Source organism: Corvus hawaiiensis, chromosome 8 (genome assembly GCF_020740725.1).
Source record: "Corvus hawaiiensis isolate bCorHaw1 chromosome 8, bCorHaw1.pri.cur, whole genome shotgun sequence".
NCBI lineage: Eukaryota > Metazoa > Chordata > Aves > Passeriformes > Corvidae > Corvus > Corvus hawaiiensis.
The window spans coordinates 17,347,902-17,371,091 of NC_063220.1; the positions used below are offsets into that span (position 1 = coordinate 17,347,902).

Below are 23,190 nucleotides of genomic sequence, written 5' to 3' on the forward strand. Positions count from 1 at the left end.
AAGACCTCTGCTGAGATCACTATGAGGTACTGCTAGTGTTCCCTCCATCCAAGTTCCACATTATGTCTGATAACACAGCATCAGCAAAACAAAGAAGTACAGGGATTACAATACAACAAGGAAATCAAAAACTTTCACGTTTTACCCCACAATTCCTAAGTCTGCAATTGACAATTTTAAGGTTCATCTTAAAAATGCAATAAGGCCTGTAGAATTGTTTAACATACACAAAACAATGGATTACCACTATTACATATATGATTTGGTCACACAATCCTGCTCAACTAGATTATTATTCCTGTTTTACAGTACTCAGTCATTTCTTTTTTGTGTCCTTCACATCACACTTAGATCCAGCTTACCTTTGGTTTTCTTTTCCAGCTCTTCCTTAGTCTCAACTAGTTCTGCAGTTAATTTTGCCAGCTGTTGTTCAAGACAACCTATAGTTTCCTGTGGGTCCTCTAGGGACACAATGTACTGGTGTGCTGCTTCTGCCTGATTTTTGATATCAGTGATATCATTTTGCAGAGAATCAATAACACCCTCAAAATCAATGTAGGCACCTGTGTCTGTGCTGTTTTCTTCATTCTGGAAGATAATTTATATTCATTTAGAAGTGGCAAATAATTACACAAAAGCCACTATTTCTACAGAAAATATGGAAGATCACTAGGAGTTCAAATATATAAGCACAGTTACTTCTGACTTTAAAACCATCTTGTAGTTTCATATGCATTGATTGCCAGGTTCTGACTACATTCACACTGGTCTCCAGTACCAAGAGCTACTTCATTTTTACAGCATTTAATGACCCACCATTACAGTCCCCCTTATATCTCCACATCTATCCAAGTTTACTATAAAAGTTAGCATATTTTCAACCAATGAGAATATTGAATGAACAGAGCATGCAAACAGTTTTAGAAGGAATACATCTGAAATTTTCATATAACAGGAAAAGTTTGTGAGGTCAAATAAATCTGAAGTAACTTATAACTAAATTATACCTGAAAGATTGACTTTATATCTTCCCTCTCTGTTTTTTTAAAAACAAAGGGTTTCAAAGTCTCAAGAGACAGACTCAAGTTAAGAGTCTAGGTATGGCTTAAGTGGATAAATAATTCTCATTGCTTCAGTTGTAGCAACTACTGCCCTAAGAGAGAAGTCTCTGTGACTACTCCAGCACAGTCCATATATGGGGCCTAAGAAGTCAGCCTCAAAGATTTTAAATAGGCACTAAATGCAATGGATTTTATATAACAAAAAAGGATTTTCCCCCCCAATTTCTTTGTATAGAACGATTGTCTCTTTGTGCTGGATAAATGCAGAAAACACCAAAAATTCCTGAATCCCAAGGCTCAGCAACCTCATCTATTAAATAAGATAAATATATCTTGCTGACGACACAGCTACAGTGTGTGCAATTCCTTGAACTCATCCTTCTAACTCTTGAGAAATACCATGACCATAACAGGTAGTTAGTAAAAGGGACATTTGGGGCAGGCAGATAAAAATACCAGAGGTCCAGCTTGCTCACTGCAAGGCCGATCTTGTAATTTACTTTTTTCATCCGCATTTTTAGTATAACTATTTACAAGTTCCTTGAAGATTTCCAGGCGTTTCTCAGAATTTTCTTCAAGCTGTGCTCGTTCGTGAGAAAGGCACTCTCTAGAGTAGAAAAAAATAAGTCAACTAAAAGCTAGCTATGAGAGGCTACAAAGTTATTAGCACAGTTGCCTACAAAGACGCTTTCTTCTTTATTTTGGCACAACAAAACAATGCTGCTACCCTAAACCAGAAGCATATTTCACACATGCAGGAAGAACAAAAGGGAAACAAATACACAGATTATGGATAGCACTTAACAACAAGCATTTTTTTCTAAGCTGCTTGAGACAGTATGTTTGGAGTATCACTAAAACAAAAGGGAACCAAAGAATTTGCACATCATTCTTTCTACAGACAACTTATCAAAGCAGCTCTTCCCTTAGAGTTCTACAGGAAGAAACTGCTTACAAATTATACACACATTCCTACTCATCCCACAGAAAAATCAAAGCCTTTTCTACAGAGCATTTTTCTTGAGCTCATAATCCAAACAGAAACCAGCACATTAGCTGACGCAGTAGAAGATCAGATCTAAGACTGTGGTCTCTTACAACCAAGAGAGATTTAATAAATAAGTAAATTTACTTTCACTTTCTTAACAAGTAACTTTAAAACCACTTAAAGACAGCTTACTTGAAATCTATTTCCCGCTCAGCAAAATATTGGGTAAATTCTTGTATCACTTCTTCACGAATTTTTATTTCCAGCAGTAACTTATTTTTCTTTTCAGTAATAAGTTTGCTCCTCAGGTCTTGTACCAGACTCACCAGCATCTAGAATTACAATCAGTATTATACTTTTCATAAAGAAATACTTCCCACAAGTGAGATTTTTCCCATTCCTCTAACACTACAACACTTTACTCTGCAGCTGGCAAAAGTTTTTCCATTTCTTTTATTAGCTTATTCATAAACAGGAGGATTTATGAGTAAATTGAACTACCTGTTTGGTACTAACACAGCAATTTAGGTTTGCACAGAGTGAGTATTTCCAAAGAACACCAAGTTTATCACAAAAATTCTTGAAGTTATCTTTAAAGACAGGCTTAAGATCCACAGAATTTGGCCTTTTTTTCCAGATGCCCCTTTTCAGGTATTAATGAAACCTCCACAAACTGGTTTCTAGTCCTCTGTTCCCTACTCCTTATGTTCTGCACAAGTGACTAAAATTGCTGTTTCTTAAAGAACAGTGTCCAGAGTTTTCTTGTGCATAAAATAATAAAGGAAAAATGTTTTGTGTTGGTAAAAAACAGGTAATATTTCCTGTGTATTGACCATAGGATACCAAAAGAAGAGAAAGCCAATGCTGCAATTCTTACTGCTCACTTTGCACTTTGACACATTTCATAGTTTTCCCACAATAAGCACCAAGTTATAAGTAATCCCACTTATAGTTTTAAACACTGGATTTAGGTAGAATAAGGTGATGAGGAGGGGAAGAAAAAAAAAAAAGAAAGGGTGAGATGGAAGAAACCAGAAGAACACATTGCTTCAAGACTCCATGCTATACTAATTCTTAAAATAGCCCTGGCACATACCATATATTTTTCTTTCGCAATAACAACTTCATTTCCTTCATTTTCCTGCACTGCTTCTTCTCTTGACACACTGGGCTGTTCCTCCATCTCATCATCATCATCTTCAAACACATCTTCCAAGGTTCTGTCCCATAGGATAGTACCTCTTTTCCTTGGGATTGGCATTCTAGTGACATTAAGCAATGATGATTCTCCTGCCAATTTCTGGCCAAATGACTGATCTTGGGGAAGAATAGATGTGTCCATAACTAAAACCTACCCAGAAAATCAAAACCAGAAAGTTATTGTTATTTTTTAAAGCTCCATTGGCACTTTGAAGACCTGCTGCACTCTCCTATATGTCTTCTGAGCAGAGCACTCTCCCAGCTCATCCTCTGTTCAGAGTCACTACTTAGACCAGTTTCCAGCTGGAGTACAAAGTTGTCACTTTATAGCCTAACCCTTCTTTTGATCCCAGGAACACCAAGTTTCACTAGCTGGATAACCTACAAGAGGCAGCAACAGACTGTCCATTTCCTGTAGTCTGAGTTTCCAATTGCATTACATGAATGCCATCCTACAAAATCTATTTAACAGCTCTATAACCCCTATGGTCTGCTCCTTCTGGTATTGTCCTTAACCTGCCCAAAGTCCAAAGGTATGGACTTAACTGTCAACAAAACTTTTCCATGACTTCCATTAAAGCTACAGCACTGATGTTTCACACTTTCATCTTCCAACTTTGCCAAAGATACATCACTGCACTTAGTCCTACTGACTCTGCTTCCACCTTCCCACTGAGGCTCCTGTGAACATAAAGATGATCTTTCACACTCTCTGGTGCTCAACCTATTTTATCATTTTAACATTTCAGGTGAGCAATATTCCAAGTTAAGAAAGCAGTAGTATATGGGACAGCTAGAAGTGAGAGCATGCTGTACCTGCAGAAGAAATTTACCTAAATCTCAGGGGAATTCTTCCAAATATAATAAGTTTCTTATCAGGCTGGATGTTTCCTAGGAATTACAAATTTTCAGTAGATGCTTCCACCCCCACACTCCAAAGGGAAAAAAATGTCCCAATAAAGCCTTTTTAAAAGCTCTAGGAGATAAAGCTCAACCAGTGTAATTAGAAATATGATTGCAACATGAGACCAAAAAATCCAGTAATTAAGTGAGAGAACCTGCTCTTTAAAGCAAACCAAAGTTACTGATCAACAAGACAGACTACAACACACTTACTTTTTGTGCAATGGCTGAGAACTTTAGCACATTGAGTGTTTCCTCATATGCTGAAGCACATTTGCTTATGTTTACTATCATGTACACCTTCCCCTTTCCACTGAAGAATCCTTGAAGGAAATGAGTTAACTTACTTTCCCGAAAGGGTATGTGCTGTTGCAACCTTTAAAAGACAAAAGAACAGATGATCAGAAGTTTAGTAAATTCCAGTCAATTAAGAGCTATCCTGCCTAAAGACTTGAAAATTTCACTCTTACTATGACACTAGTGGCAAGGGTGTTTTAAATTTAAATTTATTCCAAAGTTTCTTTGATAAGCCAAGCTCAGAACAAGTAAGTTTCAAAATTGTTAACATCTACCATAGCATGTTTAAAGGATGTTATAATTTAAATTATTTAATTGAAAAACAAAACAAGTTTAAAGATAACTTTGGTACATCAACAAGACTACGGTATAGACTTCAGTAATCTATACGTTTCTCCTACCAAAAATTGAAGTGTTACTATTGTACATTTTAAACAATAGCTTTTAAACGTTGTAGGAAATACCTAAAAAACACAACCAGTTGGTAATTCATAAAAGGACTTACTTTGACTGTTGACAGTTCTTGAGTGCATTAATACACTTGCCTAGAGTCAGGAGAGAGGTATTTATATTTCCACTCTCTTTCAATCTGTCACCCTCATTGCGGGTCTTGGTGTATCTTTCAGAACCAGCAAGATCACACAATGACAATCTGAAAGCACACAAGAAAAAAATCACCGTATTTACCTTAAAGATGCACAAATTACCCACTTTTAAAAATTATCACTTCTCCTCATCCTTATGAAGTTTGCTTCCCTAATCAAATTTCCCACTAAATATTTCCTGCTAAATATTTGCCCAACATACTTCCTATTTCACCCCATCCATCTCTTCATCCTCTTCCTTCTGGGGACTTGCATGAGTTCAGGAGTAAAGATGTCTGGCAGAACTTTGTGCTGAACAGAGGTGACAAGATAGAACAGCATTGCAATCTGATGGCTTGAGGGAGAAGGCCAAGTACTGTACAAGGGTAGAAGTGGGGAGCCACCATACATGCAGGATGCTCTGCCAGTGAGTGCTGGGTGCAGTACCAATACATCAACATGGAAGATGAATAACAACTGCATCACAAAAGACTGTTCTGAACTTACTCATTGACTCGGGTCACCCTTGGTGTTCCTGAATCTTCAATTTTTAGTACTTTAACTGTGAATATGCTGTGGCTAAAAAGAGAAATTGCAATAATCAGAGAAGTGATAAGGTAGACCAGTACTTTCAAAACAATTTTAGCCTCCACAACATCTGCTCAAAATGCTGTTGGATTTGTCAACATATCTAATCATATACAATCATATACAAACTTTTAAAGAGATGTTTATGTAGCACGTGTGTATTTTGCTTTTTTCTCAGATATTTAGATGGCATAAAGTTAAGTGCTTTTGTATAGTATTTGATAAAATACTATGAGCTTTAGTACATGTTCATCTTAGTGAAGGATTGAATCCCTTTGGCACCAAGCATTGTATCACATACTGCTAAAGGACACCAAAACTGAAACCTAGAAATCCAGACCTTGTTAAAGCCTCTTCCCTTCCTAAAAACCACAAGACATGTTTTACTTTCTTCTTCCTCCCACACACTATCCTATACCCAATGCTATTCAAAATGTTTCTTACCTTCTGCTGGAGCAATTATTTAGTTTTGTGCTTGCAATACTCTGGTGTTTCAAGCCGAGTTTTAGAAGTCTAAAAGCTTCTTTAGAGTCAGAAATCTGGACCCACTGCAGATCTTCAGGAAGAACATATATGATAATTTTTTAGATAACATTACCAAAATAAGTATTATGGGGATAATGTATGCACAGCAAGGACACTACATTTAGGCATAGAAACATTTTACTACACCTGCTTCAGACAGAAGTTATATGATGACAAATCATAAAAATGCCTCCTCTCATAGGAAAAGAAGGGCAAGTACATCACATCATTTCATCATTTTATTATCACATTAAGTATGTTCCATTCAAATTAAGTGAGCAACCTTAGCCTGAGCACAGACAAGTCAAAAAAGTTCAGTCTAATATGAGAAGAAAGTCACATTCAGCAAGGCAGAACTGTCTGAACAGATTCTTTATTTTATACCTCAGTCAGGTGGGGAGGGAAAAGGGAGGAAGAGGAAGTCATATGGTTATTTTTCAGGGCCATCAACTTAACTGAAAAAGATGAGAATTTTGTCTGCAATATGATGACTATATATCTGAAGTCTGCTTCTCTACAGAGAATACTGAAAAAAAGCCCAGGAACAAAAATCTAAAAAACTGTTGATCCAATTATAAATACAGTTAAGAACTATTGGCATCTTTAAGAAAATGGAAAAAAAGCAAACCACTTAAAAAGTTTGTCAATTATTTCCAATATTTTTTCCATTTCAAAGAAATATCTAGGGACACAATGGCAGTGGAGCGCAGGGGCTTTTAACAGTTACAGTCAAGAGTAAAGACAAAACAGTATTAAAGGTATAGATACTTCCACATATGTAGATTATAATAATTTTGTTATTATTTTGAGTTTTCTAATCTAAACATCATTACAGGTAGACCAACTTCTCAAACTATATTTGGCAATTTGCAATGTGTTCTATTTACCTTTTAGAAAAGAACATCCCTTGATGTCTTGAGCAAGGCGCAGTGTTTTTCTTTTCTTGTCATTCGATATAGGAATCAGTAGATCATAAAAACATTCATTGTAAATCTCGAAAAATGAAACCCAAACAGAAAACTTGATGTAATTTCTTGCAGTTGTGATAGATTGTTCCGAGTCTTCTGAGATATCTTCCAAATCTACCAAGTAAAAAAATATTACAAGTCACTATAGACCTAGGAAAGTAAGTTTCATTAAAAAATTAATAAGTAAGAATTTATACTACAGCAACCTTCTAAAGAAACACTTAATCCATTCAAAAACCCATTGACATTCCCATCCCCTTTCTTAAATATCTGGAAGTCCCATAACATATTTGCAAGAGACACCTACTCTACTGCTTCCTTTTCTGCTTTTAAATCCTATCGAACACATACAGCTTGCTTAAAATTAGCCAAGTCTCTTCAATATCTTCAGAAGACAAACTGACAAGACACTTCATTTTGACTTTTTAAAGCAGACTTAATATTTAGGTATTTTTTTAAATGCTGGAATTAAGTTAATGTAATTACATATAGGTACTCTAAAAGCCTGTCAGGGTACTACTTTTCTCTGCTATAACTTCAGCCCATCTAACATCTGTTCAGGTATTCTTCTAACCATTTTATGCCTGGGTTTTCTGCCCAAATTATTTGCTTGCTATCCAATTCACAGGCATATAAAATTGACAAATAGTCATTCTATTAACATAGGCTGGAAGTCAGTTATTGACCTTAAGAAAGCTTCTTTGTCAGCTTTAATTGCAAACCTTTTATATAAAACATACCCTTAGAAGCCATAGGTGCTTTGTTGTTGGTGTTAATCTGGTGGTCTACCTACAAAAAGAAAACAAACTTTAAAACATGCTTAAGAGAACTAACATGAAATAAAAAACAGGTATGGTTTGGTTCGGGTGTTTTTTAGTTTTTTCAAGAGTAGATCTCATAATAAATTTTTCAAATAAAAACTCTAGGTATTAGGCTATATACACATATAAAACACCCACCCAAACCACACTTGCAGTAGATGCAAACTTTGCCAGCAAATTTGTAGGTTTAAGTGTTGTTCTCATAAGCAGTTTCAGAAACTAGAAGGTGTATTCAAACACACATGAAAAGTTTTTCTGAAGCCCCTTCTGAAGGCTGACAGAGCTAGATTTAACTCACTCCTGTGCTTTGGAAGTCACAGTGTTTTGCTGCCACCTACCTTCCACACTAGAGCCCAGTAAACTAACAGATAAAAATCAAGGCAACAGATACATCCACTCCTTTCAACACTAGCTATTACAACCTAGCATACCACAAGGGAAATGCTAAATTCTTTTTGTTAAAAACAATTTAAAAAAACCAACAGAACAAAAATCAAAATAGTACCTTTTCTAGTTCCAAATCCTAATGTATGCTCGGCTTTATTTTACATTTTTCCACTCATTTCAGAATTAAGACACTAAGAAAAAGGTATGGTTATGCTAAGCACAAATCCCCCATAAATGTAATTGGACTAAACAGCTTTTAGGAGTTGACTCAAATTCTAAACTGGAGTGTATCTCTGGACTGCTCAGCAGTGAACTGTAAGAAAAAAGTCCAGCAGAAACCCATGTTTTATTCAAACCTTTAAGTCCACTAGCTCTATAGCTCTGTTGTTTCAAACACTTTTGCTTCCTTTAGGGATATTTGTCCAATTGAAAGGGCAGCAACTGCAAAACTACTAATTTTTTGCAAGTATCCTGAAAGACAGTATGTTCTTCAAAGGATCAGACCTAATACCATCCCCACAAACAGAGAGGGGACTATTTACATTCAGTTCTTATTAACCACCAGTAAACCCAGAGGATAAATTATCAGGTGCCCAAGCTACAGGAAAAAGGAAAAAAAGCTTAGAGTTTACATGCCCATGAAGTATTCACCCACAAGACAAAAATCCCCAGGAGAACAGGGCTCATCAGAGCTACTGCTCACTTTACTGCTAATACGAACAGTTGGCTGCCAGCAAATAGGCCCGTCCATGGTTAAATACAGCCACTCTTCCCACTGAAAATTAAGAACATGGAGCTATCCAAAGATGCATGTACTCATGAATATAGAAAGAAATGCTCCTCTACCTCTTTTATTAGACGAAGTAGTGAATTTTTAATAGCAGTTTCTTCTCTCATTTGGTTTTCAGTCAGCTTTATATAATCTCTACACCGATACGGTTTGAGATCCATTGCTGTGTATAGCTTTCCTTGAATACTTTTAAACAACATATCCATAGTCCTTGGCAGAATACCAACATCATCTTCTGTCCCTGAAAGGACATACAAAAGAAAAATCCAACTATTATATGGTATACAGATAAGTGAGGACAGAAAACTAATATAAATCTCAAGGCATACATGAGGAGTTTGAAGACAACTTACAGCATGAAGTGGAGTTTTCTTTGTATTCTCAAGGTAAAAAAACATTACAGTTTTGAAAAGTATTTGGCTTTCAGGAACAGTTCATGCTCTATATCAATAATGGGTATAACAAAACAAAAACTGCTGGAGTATTTTGCATCAGCTTAGCCTTAAGGGAAAACAAATAAAAACTCCACGACCAACAGACATTCTTGATAAAGATTTGCAATTTTTCAACTGTATTTCATAAGCTGCCTTCACTCTGTCAAGGAAGTAATCTTGAAATAAATTCATGAATAATCTCTTAGCTGCAGTCCTGTACTAATTCCACAGAATCTCCAAAACAGTTTCTAGAAGCCTTGCAAAGACTTATTCCTTTCCCTGCCCCAGACCCTTTTCTCTGAACATACTACTTTTGTACCTAGAAGACAAGGAGTCAGATAAAAGCCTCAGTGTACACTTGATCTTTCTGAATCCAAATGCAAGTTTAAAAAGGGCCCACTTCCATTGATTCCTAAACCAGAGAAAAGGGAAGAGTGGAAGAGAAACTACTGTCCTGCCTCAGGCTGATAATTACTCCTGCTTTTGAGACAGATGGACGTTTAATAGTTACAGCCCTAGCTGTGTCACCTAAATCAGAATTTATATAAAATTTGGTTGGCACTCAGAGCCCTAGCTAGTAGCCAAATACCACATTAAATTCAGGTATTCTTGCATTACATTTGTTTCTCCTCATCTCCTCTCTAATAACTTTTTGTATGCTGCAATGCCAGCTGTAATTCAACCCAATATGAACAAAGGAACAGTCACCAGTGAATGAGGAAAAGCCCTGAAAACCTGCTTCATCCTTCACTTAGGTCCTTTGCCACTGACTGAATACAGGCTCCAATGTTCAAGTGCAATAACAGAAGAGTAAATCATGGCACCCAGTAAGCAACACTCTGCCCTGCCAATTTTTATCAAAGTCCTAAAAATACAATACCATGAAAAAGCTTCTAGTCTAAAAAGATGTCAATCAAAAATTCTTGAGACCCCACACAATATACCCCAAACTTGTCAAGCACAGGGGACTGTACATGTGAGGAATTGTTGGGGTTTTTGTTACTTACCTTTATTTATTAGGACAGAAAAAACCATCCTATTATTGCTCCAGACAAATGATAACTGAAAGTACTGGCAGTTAGCTATAATGCAGCTAACAGAGGACTGCTTAGAAAATAATGTCACTTCAATAAAGACCAGTTTCATGTGACACAACTTATTGTCCTTCTACTATTTTTTGGTATAAAATAAGTGGTATGGCATCCAGATCTGCCATTTCATTATAGGAGAAACTGTTTCCATTTGAATCAAATCACCTCGTTTGTTAAAATGCTTCAAAAAATAACTGAAGAATGACATCTTGTGACCAGAAAGGATATGGAGATTTAACAGAACAGAAATAGTGCACCAGGGGACAAGGCTTCCCAAGATATTATTACGCTTGGGAACTCAAGCCAAGACAGAAATACATGAAAATAACCAAATATGTTTCAAAATATTTATTCCCTGCCTATAATAATTGAAACACCCAAATATTATTTCTTATTTGTGCATATAACCTTTATAATAATAAAGCTCAAGAAAACAATAGTCTGGTATAGAGTGACATACACTTTTCAAATCCTGTTCCATAGAACATGTATTTTTTCAAACTCCCCCTCATCCCTAGCATACTAGATACTTGGAGAAAAATAGAAAGACCACAAGTACCTGGCTGAAATTATAGAGCCTTACAAAGTAATATGACTATGTGTTTATGCTAACTCTGGTAGTGACTCCATCTGTTGGCAGTTAAATTTGATATAGAAGGAGACTTTCAAAGAGTCTAAGTACTATTCAAGAGAAGCAAATGTATAGAGACCACAATTTAAATGCAGGAAAAAGTTACAATGTTTCTGCTAGAAGTAAGCCTTGCTTTAATAAAAAGAAAAAAAAAAAAAAAAGAGCTTTCAAGAACTCATTTCTACTCATACCTTGGAAAGTGTAAGTTTTCCCAGCATTTGTAACACCATATGTAAAGACAAGACGATTATATCCATCCAGGAAATCTTGCACTGGTTGCTTCATGGTACCTTCAAAGAATTCTTCCTGGGTTGTTTCAGGTCCAAACACCTGAGTATTACCAAGAAATATTTCTACTTTGAGCAATTATTAAGAGACTTTTAAAGAATCTTTTAAATTCTGTTTGTTTATAATGTTAAAGACTATAAAGTTAAAAAACATAGTTTGCTTGGTATTCAATAATGTAAGTTAAAACAATCTGCACCAGAAAAAAATAAAAAAGCTTTTAAAGACAACTCATTTACTTGTGAAAAAGTAAACTTCTGTAACATCTGTCCTGCACTTTTTTCACTTAGCCGACTCAAATAGTGTTGAGGGGGCTTCAGTACGATATTTGTTGAGTCTTCAAGTGAAACACAGTCCTATTAAAAGGAAACAAGCAATGCAGACACAAAGAGATTATAAAAAGCTCAGCTTACAGGGAAAACAAACAAAAAAACCCCACAAAACAAATTTTAAGTGTTTTTAAACTAAATAAATGTCACACCTGCGATCCGTTTTCTCTTTCCAGTGACGTAAATGGCCTGATACGCAGGCAGACTTGTATGTGTCCCTTAGACTCCAAACTGCTCCTCTTAAAAAAAAAAAAATACAACAGTTAGAAATTTGGTCCTTTTCTTGATAATTAGCATGTCAAAGCAGTTTTATTTCATCAGGCTGATTTGAACAGATTTATTTGATAACACCGGAATCAAAACTACTTTACTACATCAGTTTTTACAAGTGTTTAGGCCCCTGCAGAAGTTTGCTGTAGTAAGTTAATGTTGCAGCTCATACACGTAAACACTGCATTCGGGCCAACAAAAACATTCTATGAACTGGCAATCAGCCTCAGTCACAGAAAACTGATGTGCCCAATAGGGCATCAACAAGTGCCACACAACTTAGTCTAAATCCTATGCATCTCTTTCAAACTAAAAAATAACAACGCAGCTTTTCATCTTCCCTGTAAAATTCTGACTGTTCTTATCTATGAAAGCACTAAGCTTATGTTTTAAAAAATAAATATCCAAACAGAAAAGTCTTCTTACCTGGCTTGTGTCTGAGCTTGAAGAAACCAAAGAAAATTCAGAGGAGAGATCTGTTTTAATATCTTCCACACTTACTGGTCCTGCTCTTGGAGATGGCTCAATGCTAGCAATATAGGATGGTCTGTAAAACTTCTCATTATCCAAAGTTGGTTCCATTCTGCAAGAGAAAAAAATTATTTTGTGCTCTCTGATCATAAAACATAGAGCTCCTGAAGCCCCTTAGAAGACAATGTGAAACTGGTAATTTTTTTTAAGGAGAAAGTTTTCTTCACCCTATTCATAATTTACATAGCAAGTTTCTGATGGCTGGGGAGGGGGTCTGCAGGGGGTTTTGCATCATGAATCGGGAACAGCCACTCTCCTTTAAACGGAAAGGAAACGTTTACCAGGGAAAAGCCTTACATACCACAAACTTGCTAAAAACCATGTCTGACAAGAAAGATAAAACTTTAGAAAACCCTAATTCCACATCAACTTCATCATCCCATTATAGTGTCCATTTAGAATGTCATGGTTATCTCTGCAGGACCTGAAAAATACTTGGTGTTATAAAGATAACACAATGTAGCTTAATACAAGACACAGTTCAGAGACATTCCAAAGACTAATAGATAATTTTAAGCATTAAAAAGGCATGAGTAAATTAGAAAACCTCATGCCAGAGTACAAGTATTGCTTTTTAGTAACTTTACAGCTCAGCAATTAATTTATTAATCTATAATTTACTTATTTTTGTGCATTTCACAATTTAAGCAGTGAAAATTTGCTATAGATAATAAAAGTAACATGATTCAGTGTTGATAGCTGACAGGCAAATTTCAAAATAGCCTTTAAAAAGGGCATTTTATTTTAAAATATTAGTATTTTTTTCCTGCACTTTACTCTCCTACTGATTTTTCCTGTGATATTATTACAGATGTGATGTGGCAGCTTCTTTTTACAGATCCAATTTAAAAAAATCCACTGGGCAATTACTAATAGACTATGGCAGCAAGGGATCCAGCAAAAAGGCACCTACCACATGACTGCCTACATTTTGAAGCTTTGGACACAACAATTCAAGAGCCTATTAGTGCTACATTGTCATGTCTAGGCTACAGCAAAGCATATAAATTGTTTTACTAAATACTAATGGAGAACATGAAGTGTTCATTAAAGCAATGGACAGAGTAGGGCTGGTTCAAAATCCTTTTGCTCATGAAGAGTGTTGGTTTCCTGCCTATAATGCAGTCCCATTTTAATTTCCCCCAGCATAAAACCTGAGTTATGTCTGCACTTCAGTGTCAAAACACTTTAAGTGCTCAGTCTTCCCAGCTAGGCTGTAAAAGCCAGACACAACTTTAAGCAGTTAGACAAATACCACCAGGCTGCAGGAGAGATAAAGGTATACATAAACTAAGCACCAATGTTTACTTTGCTTCTTCTAATCTACTTTTTTTTTTTTTTTTTGTCCAGGCATCTGTATGAAAAACAGGAAAAACTTGGCCTGAAATATCATCATGGCTTGAACAAAGACTAACCTGTGAATAAGCTACTGTTGGAAAGAAACATACCTGTGCTGTCACGATCTGGAAGACTCATTCATCAGCTACACAAAGCCACACTGCAAAACTCTTATCAGTCCTTTACAGGAAATATATTTGTTAGATGACTGACATTTAACTGCTTTAAAACTAAGCTTAAAGTGTGATTTGTCAAGATTATGCTCTAATTCTGTATCTTTTTCCTTAAGGAGAAAAAGACAAATATTAAGCTGTGTATACAAAGCCAGAACAAAAAGTATTTGCACGGCCCAATGGTCAGAAGAGTGAGGTTCAAGCCCTTACAGGGTGCAAAGCCCAAGGTGCGGACTGTTTATCTGCCACCACGTTGAGTCACACAGCATTGTAAATACTTCAGGTATTCTGGTGTGAACAACTATACGGCCCGGCTGCAGGCACTAAGAGGTACTCGTATCCTGGGATGTATTATTATAAGCCTGCTAACTGTGGCAATAGAATTTAGAGCTGTAAACACCCTAAAAGGGGATCCCGAGAAGCACACAGTAAAGTACGGTCACAGCACACATACACAGACTGTGGTGCTGCCAGGCAGAACAAAAAAAGGTAGAAAGAGCTCCAAACTACACAATAAGGATAGCAGCTTACACAAAAGCTAAAGCACCAGCCCTTACACCTACAAAAAAAAAAAAAAAAAAAAAAAAAGGAAACTTTCCTCTCTGCAGGTATCATTCTTTCACTTCCAGGCTTTGCACTACCTGCCTGCTCCTACGGGACACAACTGCCGCGGCTTTGGCAGCAGCACAGCCCTGGGCCGGGGTTACCCAGGCCCTGTAGGCCCCACCGAAAACTGCTCACACCCCACAGCCCCTCCCGCGTAACCGCGATGCCAGCGGGGTAAGCCAGGGGGAGCGGCCTCCACGCCGCCGCCACAGAGACCACCCACGCCTCTTCCCGGCCCCGCAACCCCCGCGTCACAACCACCACGTCCCCTCTACCAGCGAAGGCCCGCCGCCCCCACACGTCCCGGTCCCGGTCCCGGTCCCGCTCACCCGCCGGGCCCCGGCCGCTCCCAGGCTCACGCTCCGCTCCGGCCGCGGCTTCTTTTCGAATCCGACCAATGGCAGCGCACGGCGCCGCGCGGCCTCCTGGGAGGACGGCCCTGCTGCGGCGCAGGGCTCGATGGGAAGTGTAGTCCCGGAGGGGCGGGGCCGCCTGCCCCGGTTTGCCCTCGGGCGGCAGCCGCGCCCCGGTGGGTCGGAGCGCTCGGGGCGGCTTTGCAGGGGCTGCAGGGCCGCCGCCACACAGGGCCCCCGCCGCCACACAGGGCCCCCGCCGCCACACAGGGCCGCCAGCGCCCGGCCCCGCGGTGACGGCAGGAGCTCGGCTGCCGCGGAAAGGCGCCCTGGCCCCGCCGGGCCTGCCTTCACCTGCCTGCGGCGCCCGGACTTGGCCTCTCTCAGGTGCGGCAGAAGGATGAGTGTAAGTTGGAGCTCGTCGGAGCTCTGGGTGATTACAGGCCTTTTGCTGTCTGTTTATAAACAGGATAATCACTGTTTGCAGGTGGTGAGAGGGAAGAGGCCAAGTGACCTGCTGGATGCCTTCTACCAGAGCTGAGATCAGCTGAATTGGGAAACTCCCGTTATAAGATGAGGAGGTGCTTGTGCCTTACCCTGGGTTCCACTGCTGACAAGTGACAGCTGTGGAAAACACTTAGTACGGCACCTTTGTTTAAAATCTTCTCCAGGTAGAAATTGTTGCTATGTGCCAGGTTTGCATGATGGGCATTTAATTTCTTAATCGGCAATAAGAGAAATTCTTTGGCTTTACTTTCAAAACAATGTCATAATGCCGATCAGATCATCAGTTTCTGGAATGTCAGGGTATGGAAATGTATAGGATTTGGTAACAAAAACCCCCATGAGTTTCTCTTCAGAATCAGACAGAAAATCTTTTCAACCTTACTAAGGAATGTCTGCCAGTTTTGAATTGAAATAAAAGGACAAGTAATTTGAAAGTAGTCAGCTTCTGCCAAAACCAAACGTTTGTTTTTCATTTGAAGAAAAGAATGCCAGTGAAAGCAAGCAATTCTGTAAAGGAATAATTCTGCACAGATTTTGTAGTAGCTGCTTTGGTGAGGTTGTCTTTAACATTAAATCCTATCTTTCTTTAAACAGAGGCCGTGTCATATCAGTAAGAGAGCTATACTAAAAGATTTTAGTTCAGTTGAACGTCACGTTGTAAGAGTTGGACTGTTTTAACAGCAGAAAATGATGCGATGTTGAATTTGAAATTGTTTGCTAGCAAAACTGAAAAGTTCTTGAAATCATACTCTAGGACTCTGGCTAATCTTTTCAAAATTATCTTGGTTTCTATCCTAAACAGAATTCAAACTACTGAACTTACCTAATGCCAAACCACCTTTTTCATACCAGGAGGGGTCTAAGAATGGCTCTCAAGGGAAAAATTAGCTCCTGGGAGAAAACTTGGAAGTTACTGTCTTCTACTTGTTGGAAAGCAAAACTGAGGATCTCGGAATATTTTGCAAGGTATATTCTTAAAAACGTTGGGGTCTATGTCCTGCAGAAAATTATTCTTGCTAAGTTGGGACATAACAAAGCTCCTGGTACAAGCAATATTTTGATTTTGTTTGAGTATTAGATTTCTGAAACTGTTTTTATGATACTGCACATGCTGCATAAATTAAACTAGTATCTCAAAGGACCCCCATCAGAATACTGAAAGAGCAAACTAAACCACAATCTGACATGTGTTCCTAGCCTCACACAAACCATGATAAAACATTAGGTCAGTGTAACCAACCCAGCCTGCTTTGGAGTGGGAGATGATGAAACTCCATCTATGTAAATAAGCTTTATGGCTTTCTACCAATATATTCTTCTTAAAATGGTTTTTGCAATAACAATAGTTGCAACAAAAATACCTGCTGCTAAAACAGCATTCAGCAACTCATTTACCCCCGAAATTTGATTGTGATTCTTTTCAAATTCTCTGTAACTTGTTTAGCACGTTTGCCACTCAAAAGAGGAAAAGGTTTTTATAAAAGACTTGTTAGAACTGTTACCATTACCCTTAGAAACTTCTGTTCCTTGTATTTGAGACAGGATTCAAAAGTTGTGGATAGTCTGCCCATGATGGTGATGAGATGATGCCCTATGAGACAGCATATCTCAGCTTGCTTTTACATTGCTGTCAGAAGTAATTAGAGACACAGTCAACATTCCCCAGCATCCTTCAGAACATCTGAGTAGCAGCCAAACCTGCACTGGCTTCAGTTTCATTGTACTCAACTCACCTTCCCCAGGGAATTAACCAAGTACTTGAGTTTTCTCTCATCACTCTTGGTTCTGCTGTGCTTCCCCATGCCCTGAGAGCACTGCCTTTCATCCTGGGCACAAGCCAAGTCCTTCTGCAGGGGTCATTTGGAGCTGACTGGCAAGAGCACTCCTGTTCTTGTCACAGAGATGTCTTGGAGGAAAATGGTGCATCGTGTAATCCTCCTGGTAGTCTGCCATGTCAGCCCTTTTTAATTCCTATATTTCAGGGCAGTGCATATAATTTATCCTGTTACTTGCACAGTCTGGTGGATGCATTTCACGCTTCCTTTAATTTGATCCTGTACCCTCATTGCCCCGCTCCCATCAGTTGCCTTCAGGCTTCTAATGTACATACAGCTGATTTTATGAACTTATGGATTCACTTATTTTTCTTTAGCAATGTAGGTATGTTTTCTGTTATCATCTGTTTTAAGCAATGAGCTACTTCTTCAGTCTCATGGGTGCTCCCTGGCTTGCAAGGCTTTGCCTTGGGGGACAGGTGTTGGCTTTAGGGCAGGGTGCTGGACAAAGGAAAGCAGTTGGCTGAGGCATCAGGCCCCCCTCTCTGGGGGAGGCAGGAGCTTTCTGTCCTCAGTTTGCAAATGCTGCTGCTGTTTCAAAGCTAGTTTTGTTAACTGAGTAATTGTGGGGTTTCAGGTGGGGTAGGAGAAAACCTTCACTGGAAGGAGCTCACAGATGGTTGTGAGGCTGTTCCTTTGAGGTGCTGTAGGAATATAAAATACTGTTTGGAAAATGAGTCATAGCCTCATTGGCAAAGATGGGACTTCAGGAGTGTATTCAAACATGACAGCGCCAGTCAGGAGCCCAGAAAGGAAGGAAGGGATCACTGATGGGCAGCTGGAGGCACCTGTAACACCTGGTGCTGGACTTAGGCCTTAATGCTTGTCCTCTGGACACTGCCATGCTTTTGCTTCTCACAGATGCAGTGAGGGCAGGTCCCATGCTGGTGTTTTATGTAATGAAAATGTGCTACATGTGCTCAACATACAATTTTTAAATCCTCAGAGGTTCATGTGAAAATCTGTGCATGGCAAACAGAGTATTACTCCTTCAGCAAGAGCTGTGTTATCTTAGATAGGAGGAGATTTGAAATTTATTTTCTGAGATGTATTTCTTTCTGTTTGCATAATTCAAGACTTTGTCTTTAGAAAGAGTGCAGTTGAGACAAAAAAGAGCTATTGCTGTGTCTTCCTGTTTCTCCCCCAACCCTCTGGAATTCCTTCTGTCCCTCTTTGAATTATTGCATAATTCTCTGATGAGCTAAAGAGATCATTTCAGCTGTAACCAACCTCTAAATCTTGTAATTAAACCAAAAAGTTTCAATTTTTCTCTGTAATGCTTTAATATAAATAATCTCTATTTTTAAGTTCAGGTCGTGTATTTTGAAATCAGAACCTTCTACGAATGGTAAGAACTGTTTTCACATTGTGATACAGGTATTTGTCCTATAAATGTATCAGCTGTTTTATCGGACTAATAGTCATATGGTGAATGGTGTAGTTAGGTTTTAGGTGTTTAAGATATGAGTATTCAATAGTAAAACTATTGTTTATATAATAATGCATAATTGAAAATAAATAAGAATGTAATTAATAAAATATATAGTCAATGGTTTTATTCTGTGAAATTCTGTGTATTTTTATAAGAAAAGATGACTACTCTTAAATTGTGTGCTGTCCAAGTTTTAGGAACAAGTGTGCACAGGTAGCTCTTCCGTAGAAGTCTTTTCCATAGAGATGGTTGCTAAATATAGTTTGTGGGGTGGTTGTGTTGTGCCCCAGTAAATGAACTCCAGCCCAGCCAGACCAGCTGTAGGTCACAACCCTTTTAGTTGTGATCATGCTGAGTCCTGTAAACGAGGCATTTTTGAGTTACTGGTAATCACATAATTGGAAATCTTGACAGAGAATCCATGAGCAGGAAGGCTGATGGCTGGTATTGAATAGTTTAATATTCTTTCCTCCTAGTAAGCATTATACTGATAGCTCAGGACATACTCTTAGAACTGGCTCTACAGGTGGAATAATAAATTGCATACTGTACTTGCAGTAAGTCAGGATGAGCTTTGGCACTGTTTTCCTGTAGTCTGGATCTTGCATCTTACTTTTCCTGTGGATTTCAAGTTCTTGTATCCTTTTGTCATAAAAATGCAGTTGTATTGCTGATACAGAAGATACAGTCCAGAAACACTGGCTACTTCATGAGATTTTTTTTATGTGTGTTGCTTATATTTCATGAAGGATATTTGAATATTTGAACTGTGGATCCAAATTTTGTTTGGTTCCTTGAAATTCTTCCTGCTGCTTTTTTTTTTTTTTTTTTTTTTTTTTTTAATTTCTAAAGCTGTGCCTAAGTTCTGCAAAGATTTGCATAATGTCTTTTTAGCTTCCAGGTCTGAGCCTAACTAAGTCTGTTGCCACTTCTTTGTATACAATGTTAACTATTTTGTTTGCAGACAGTGTGCTAGCTCCAGGTTAAGGGCTGGAGATGCATTCCAAATCTTATTAGTAAAACTTTATTTCTCCCCATGTGCTACTGATTCTGTTTCAATCATCTGCTGAGCTGTATAAATACCAACAAGGGTAACCATAATTTGAAGGTAAAATCTCAGGGCTGGCTTTCCCAGAAGTGAAACATATGTTTGAGTTTTATTTCAATTGAGGTTTCAGAAATCTTATTTCAGTTCCAAGTTGCTTGGGGAAATTATTCATGGTGTAAGAAATTCAAGCTTTAATCCTTAGTATTGCTTTTTGAAGAATATTCCTTGGGCTTTTTTGTAGTGTTGTGTAAAATACAGTCTCTAAATAGCTGTCTAATGGTCCAGAACTTTCAGAACAGTCCCAGAAAATTTTACCGAAGACATTCTATTAAAAGTTACATTCTCAATTGTTGCTCTGTCATCTCAATAAAAACTTAAAAGGATAAGTAAATTGGAACATGAAGCCAATACATATCTAGACTAAGGCAATTCTGAAATAGGGAAACTGGCCAAGATACAAGTACATATCATATATATATATAGCTGTTAGGTGAAGAAGCTGAAAGAATTCCAGTAAAGGGGTGGGTGTGTGTACACACATACGTAAGTTCTCTGCAGAAGCCAGAGGACTGGACGATTCTGTATCTCAGAAATATAAGGTGCCTCAGAAAGACATGGATCAAGAGCAGGAAGTTTACTGCTCAAATAGCATGGGCTAAATCCAAGGAGCAGGCTATGTTAGAGTGTAGTATCACTCATCTTGCTGGCTCTGACACCCAAGGCAGAGTTGCTTTCATTCTTGCCAAATGTCAACCATCTGTCTTGACCTCAGGAACTAGTGCCATTCTCTGACACTATGTACCTTTCCTTGGGATGTCATCCTGGCTTTGGGCACTCAGGGCTTCTGCTCTAACTCACGTGAAGGTGTGATTGGTGTGGGATAGTCGCACCAATGACCTTCAGATGTTTTAACTTGGGGTTTCTGTACAGCCTGTGGTGAGAAACACTCAGAGTGGATTTGGGCCTATGTTAAATTCTTGTTCTGGAAGTGCTCTTATGCTACATGGTACAGCTAAGCTATATAATTGTAACCCAAATTACCCTCTGGAGGAACCTTTCTTTCTTCACTAGCCTCTTAGTTTAGGTACCAAAACTAATGTCTAGTTTTGGGTAACATGGTTATCCTACCGCATGATAAAAGGGTGAGGAATGAACATTGAGAAAACAAGTTTCTTAACCAGCAACATACCTTTAAAAGACTGGAAAGTAATGGTACTTTGATAATAACAAATGGCCAGGATTTACATTTTACTGTATTACCAGCTGGGCATTGCCCATCCTTTTGGAAAAACAAACCGAAGGCAGAGAGCTTAATACATGCTAGACATCTGCCCTGCATAGAATGAAATCATACTCCTGAATAGAAGAGCCTGCGTTTGTGCCATGCAATTGGACTGCAGTGCTCCTTGCAGTCCTTGAAACAGTGTTCTTCACTCAAAGTGGACCAGCAGATGAAATACTATGAAAACTCATGAAGTCTCAGTTGCTTCTCAAAGGGTGGATTAATGAGCAGCTAACTTTTTTCTTATGCATTCTTATGCCGTTATTTTTAGCCAAATCGGCAAGTAGATCTGTGTGGCCAAACAGATGCTGGGGCAGCAGAAGAGAAGGCAGAAATGCTGGTAGGACAGGAGGGCAGGGCTGCTTCTCTTGCGTTAGGCAGTCTTGGATTGGCTAAATTGTTTGTAAAGTTGTGTGTTTGGCAATTCTTCAGCAAGGACTCAAATATGCAGGTGGCTGCTGGGATTGCAGCCTCTGGCCTTATACAGGCTTGCAGAGTTATAGAGTATTTCCAAAGGTAGTTATACGTCTTGTTCTCAATTTGATGCTGCCCTGCCTGATGTTGTCACAACATGCTGCAGCCAAGGAGGAGCAGAGTTTTGAAACAGGCTTCCTTACTGAAACTTTGCTCACAGCTGAAATCTGAAGAAACGGAAAGGTTGAGTGCTACTAAGTACTGGCTGATCTGACCCTCAGCAGTCAGAATAAACCCTGTTTTGCAAAAACTGAGGTGTAAATGGTGAAATTCCATTGTTGCTAATTCAGTTTTGTGCAACTGAATTTTCCTGTCTTGTTTAAACAAAGTACAGCATCTGGCTGCAGTTGCAGTCAGGTGCTTTTGTATAGTGTTGCCAAGTACTGTCATACTGCCTCACTTCATTGTACATGTGGATGCACTGAAGAACACACGTACATTCAGAAATTACTGAGAGATCCTTCTGGGTGAATGGTATTATAAAAAAAGGAGATAATTATTTCAACATTTAATCCGAATATTCTATATAAAGCACGTTTTGGCATTTTGAAAAGAACCAAAATTTAACAATTTGGGGGGAAGAGAGGAGTCCTTTTTTTTAAGGATAATATTAGTATAAAGTTAAAAATGAGTCATTCTCTAATTTCTCTAACTTGGTGACTCATGCTCTTGGCAAACTAATTACCCAAGACAAGTGACTCAGAAATAAATGCCATAGTTTTATGGCTATTGTTGTTCAACTAAACATGAGGCTTGATTTTGGGTATAACAAAGGTAGCTATATCCTGCAAATTATGCCACGGTGCTGCTTGAGGGCATATTGCACATGCAGATTTCTTTAATCTGATGTGTTTTTGTCATTCTGAGGTAGGATGGTGTAACTAGCTTCTGGGTGTCTAAAGCAGCCATGGCCATCAAGAATCTCATGAGTGTACTTGGACGAGGAAAATGTAATCTGGTATGTATTTCTTTCCATCCAGGAACAGTGATTTATTGAAGCCTCACCACAGGAGCATTTCTCTGATTAAGCTTTTCACTTCAGATTCTTAATAAATTGTTTGATGAATATTACTGAGAATGTTGATATGGGGGATGATAGGAAGATCATGCCATGTTTGCTTGGGATGAGTATAGTACCAGGCTGTTGGCCATAACGCTCTCTCTGTCTCGTTTGTTTTTCTTTCCATGCCCTCCCTGCTGCTCCTTGGCTGCAGTCTGTAAGGTACTATCACAATGCAGGTCTGATCTGATGAAACCACAACTAATGCCGGTATCTGCCTACAATGGGAAGAGAACCCAGACTATAAACTTGGGATTTCTGGCCTCTTAATAGGCAAGTCTGTTGCTCATCTTCCCCTTTCACGCCCCTCGGTTCCCTTTGTTTCTGTTCTTCCTCTCTATTATTAACTCATATTGAAGTTCTGTGTCACTGTTTTCTGGGAACCCAATTTCACTTGGG

General features: G+C 38.6%; 2 protein-coding genes across 15 annotated transcripts in view; one reads left to right on the forward strand and one right to left on the reverse strand.

The window, feature by feature from the left end:
* KIF20B (kinesin family member 20B) overlaps positions 1-15,218 on the reverse strand; it is a 34,795-nt gene extending 19,577 nt beyond the window's left edge. For 2 of the 4 annotated variants that reach the window (XM_048311867.1, XM_048311864.1), the window contains exons 1-17: positions 15,130-15,183; positions 14,132-14,201; positions 12,579-12,735; positions 12,035-12,121; positions 11,793-11,909; positions 11,460-11,598; positions 9,169-9,353; positions 7,855-7,903; positions 7,034-7,228; positions 6,066-6,177; positions 5,541-5,612; positions 4,955-5,101; positions 4,366-4,528; positions 3,146-3,400; positions 2,242-2,381; positions 1,518-1,668; positions 363-588 (exon numbers count right to left, since the gene is read on the reverse strand). In XM_048311867.1, the coding sequence (XP_048167824.1) occupies positions 363-588; positions 1,518-1,668; positions 2,242-2,381; positions 3,146-3,400; positions 4,366-4,528; positions 4,955-5,101; positions 5,541-5,612; positions 6,066-6,177; positions 7,034-7,228; positions 7,855-7,903; positions 9,169-9,353; positions 11,460-11,598; positions 11,793-11,909; positions 12,035-12,121; positions 12,579-12,734 (2,194 nt within the window). In that variant the 5' untranslated portion in view covers position 12,735; positions 14,132-14,201; positions 15,130-15,183. Of the gene's footprint in view, positions 1-362; positions 589-1,517; positions 1,669-2,241; positions 2,382-3,145; positions 3,401-4,365; positions 4,529-4,954; positions 5,102-5,540; positions 5,613-6,065; positions 6,178-7,033; positions 7,229-7,854; positions 7,904-9,168; positions 9,354-11,459; positions 11,599-11,792; positions 11,910-12,034; positions 12,122-12,578; positions 12,736-14,131; positions 14,996-15,129 lie in introns of those variants that run through there. The other 2 variants (XM_048311866.1, XM_048311865.1) reach the window with 2 other exon arrangements.
* A 232-nt stretch (positions 15,219-15,450) lies between these two features.
* PANK1 (pantothenate kinase 1) overlaps positions 15,451-23,190 on the forward strand; it is a 50,807-nt gene continuing 43,067 nt past the window's right edge. For 3 of the 11 annotated variants that reach the window (XM_048310739.1, XM_048310737.1, XM_048310725.1), the window contains exons 1-3: positions 15,451-15,540; positions 15,641-15,824; positions 16,463-16,626. Coding sequence is in view for 8 of the 11 variants with exons in the window: in XM_048310725.1 (XP_048166682.1) it covers positions 16,487-16,626 (140 nt within the window). In the remaining 3 variants the exon portion in view is untranslated. Of the gene's footprint in view, positions 15,541-15,640; positions 16,627-22,602; positions 22,690-23,190 lie in introns of those variants that run through there. The other 8 variants (XM_048310731.1, XM_048310732.1, XM_048310727.1 and 5 more) reach the window with 8 other exon arrangements.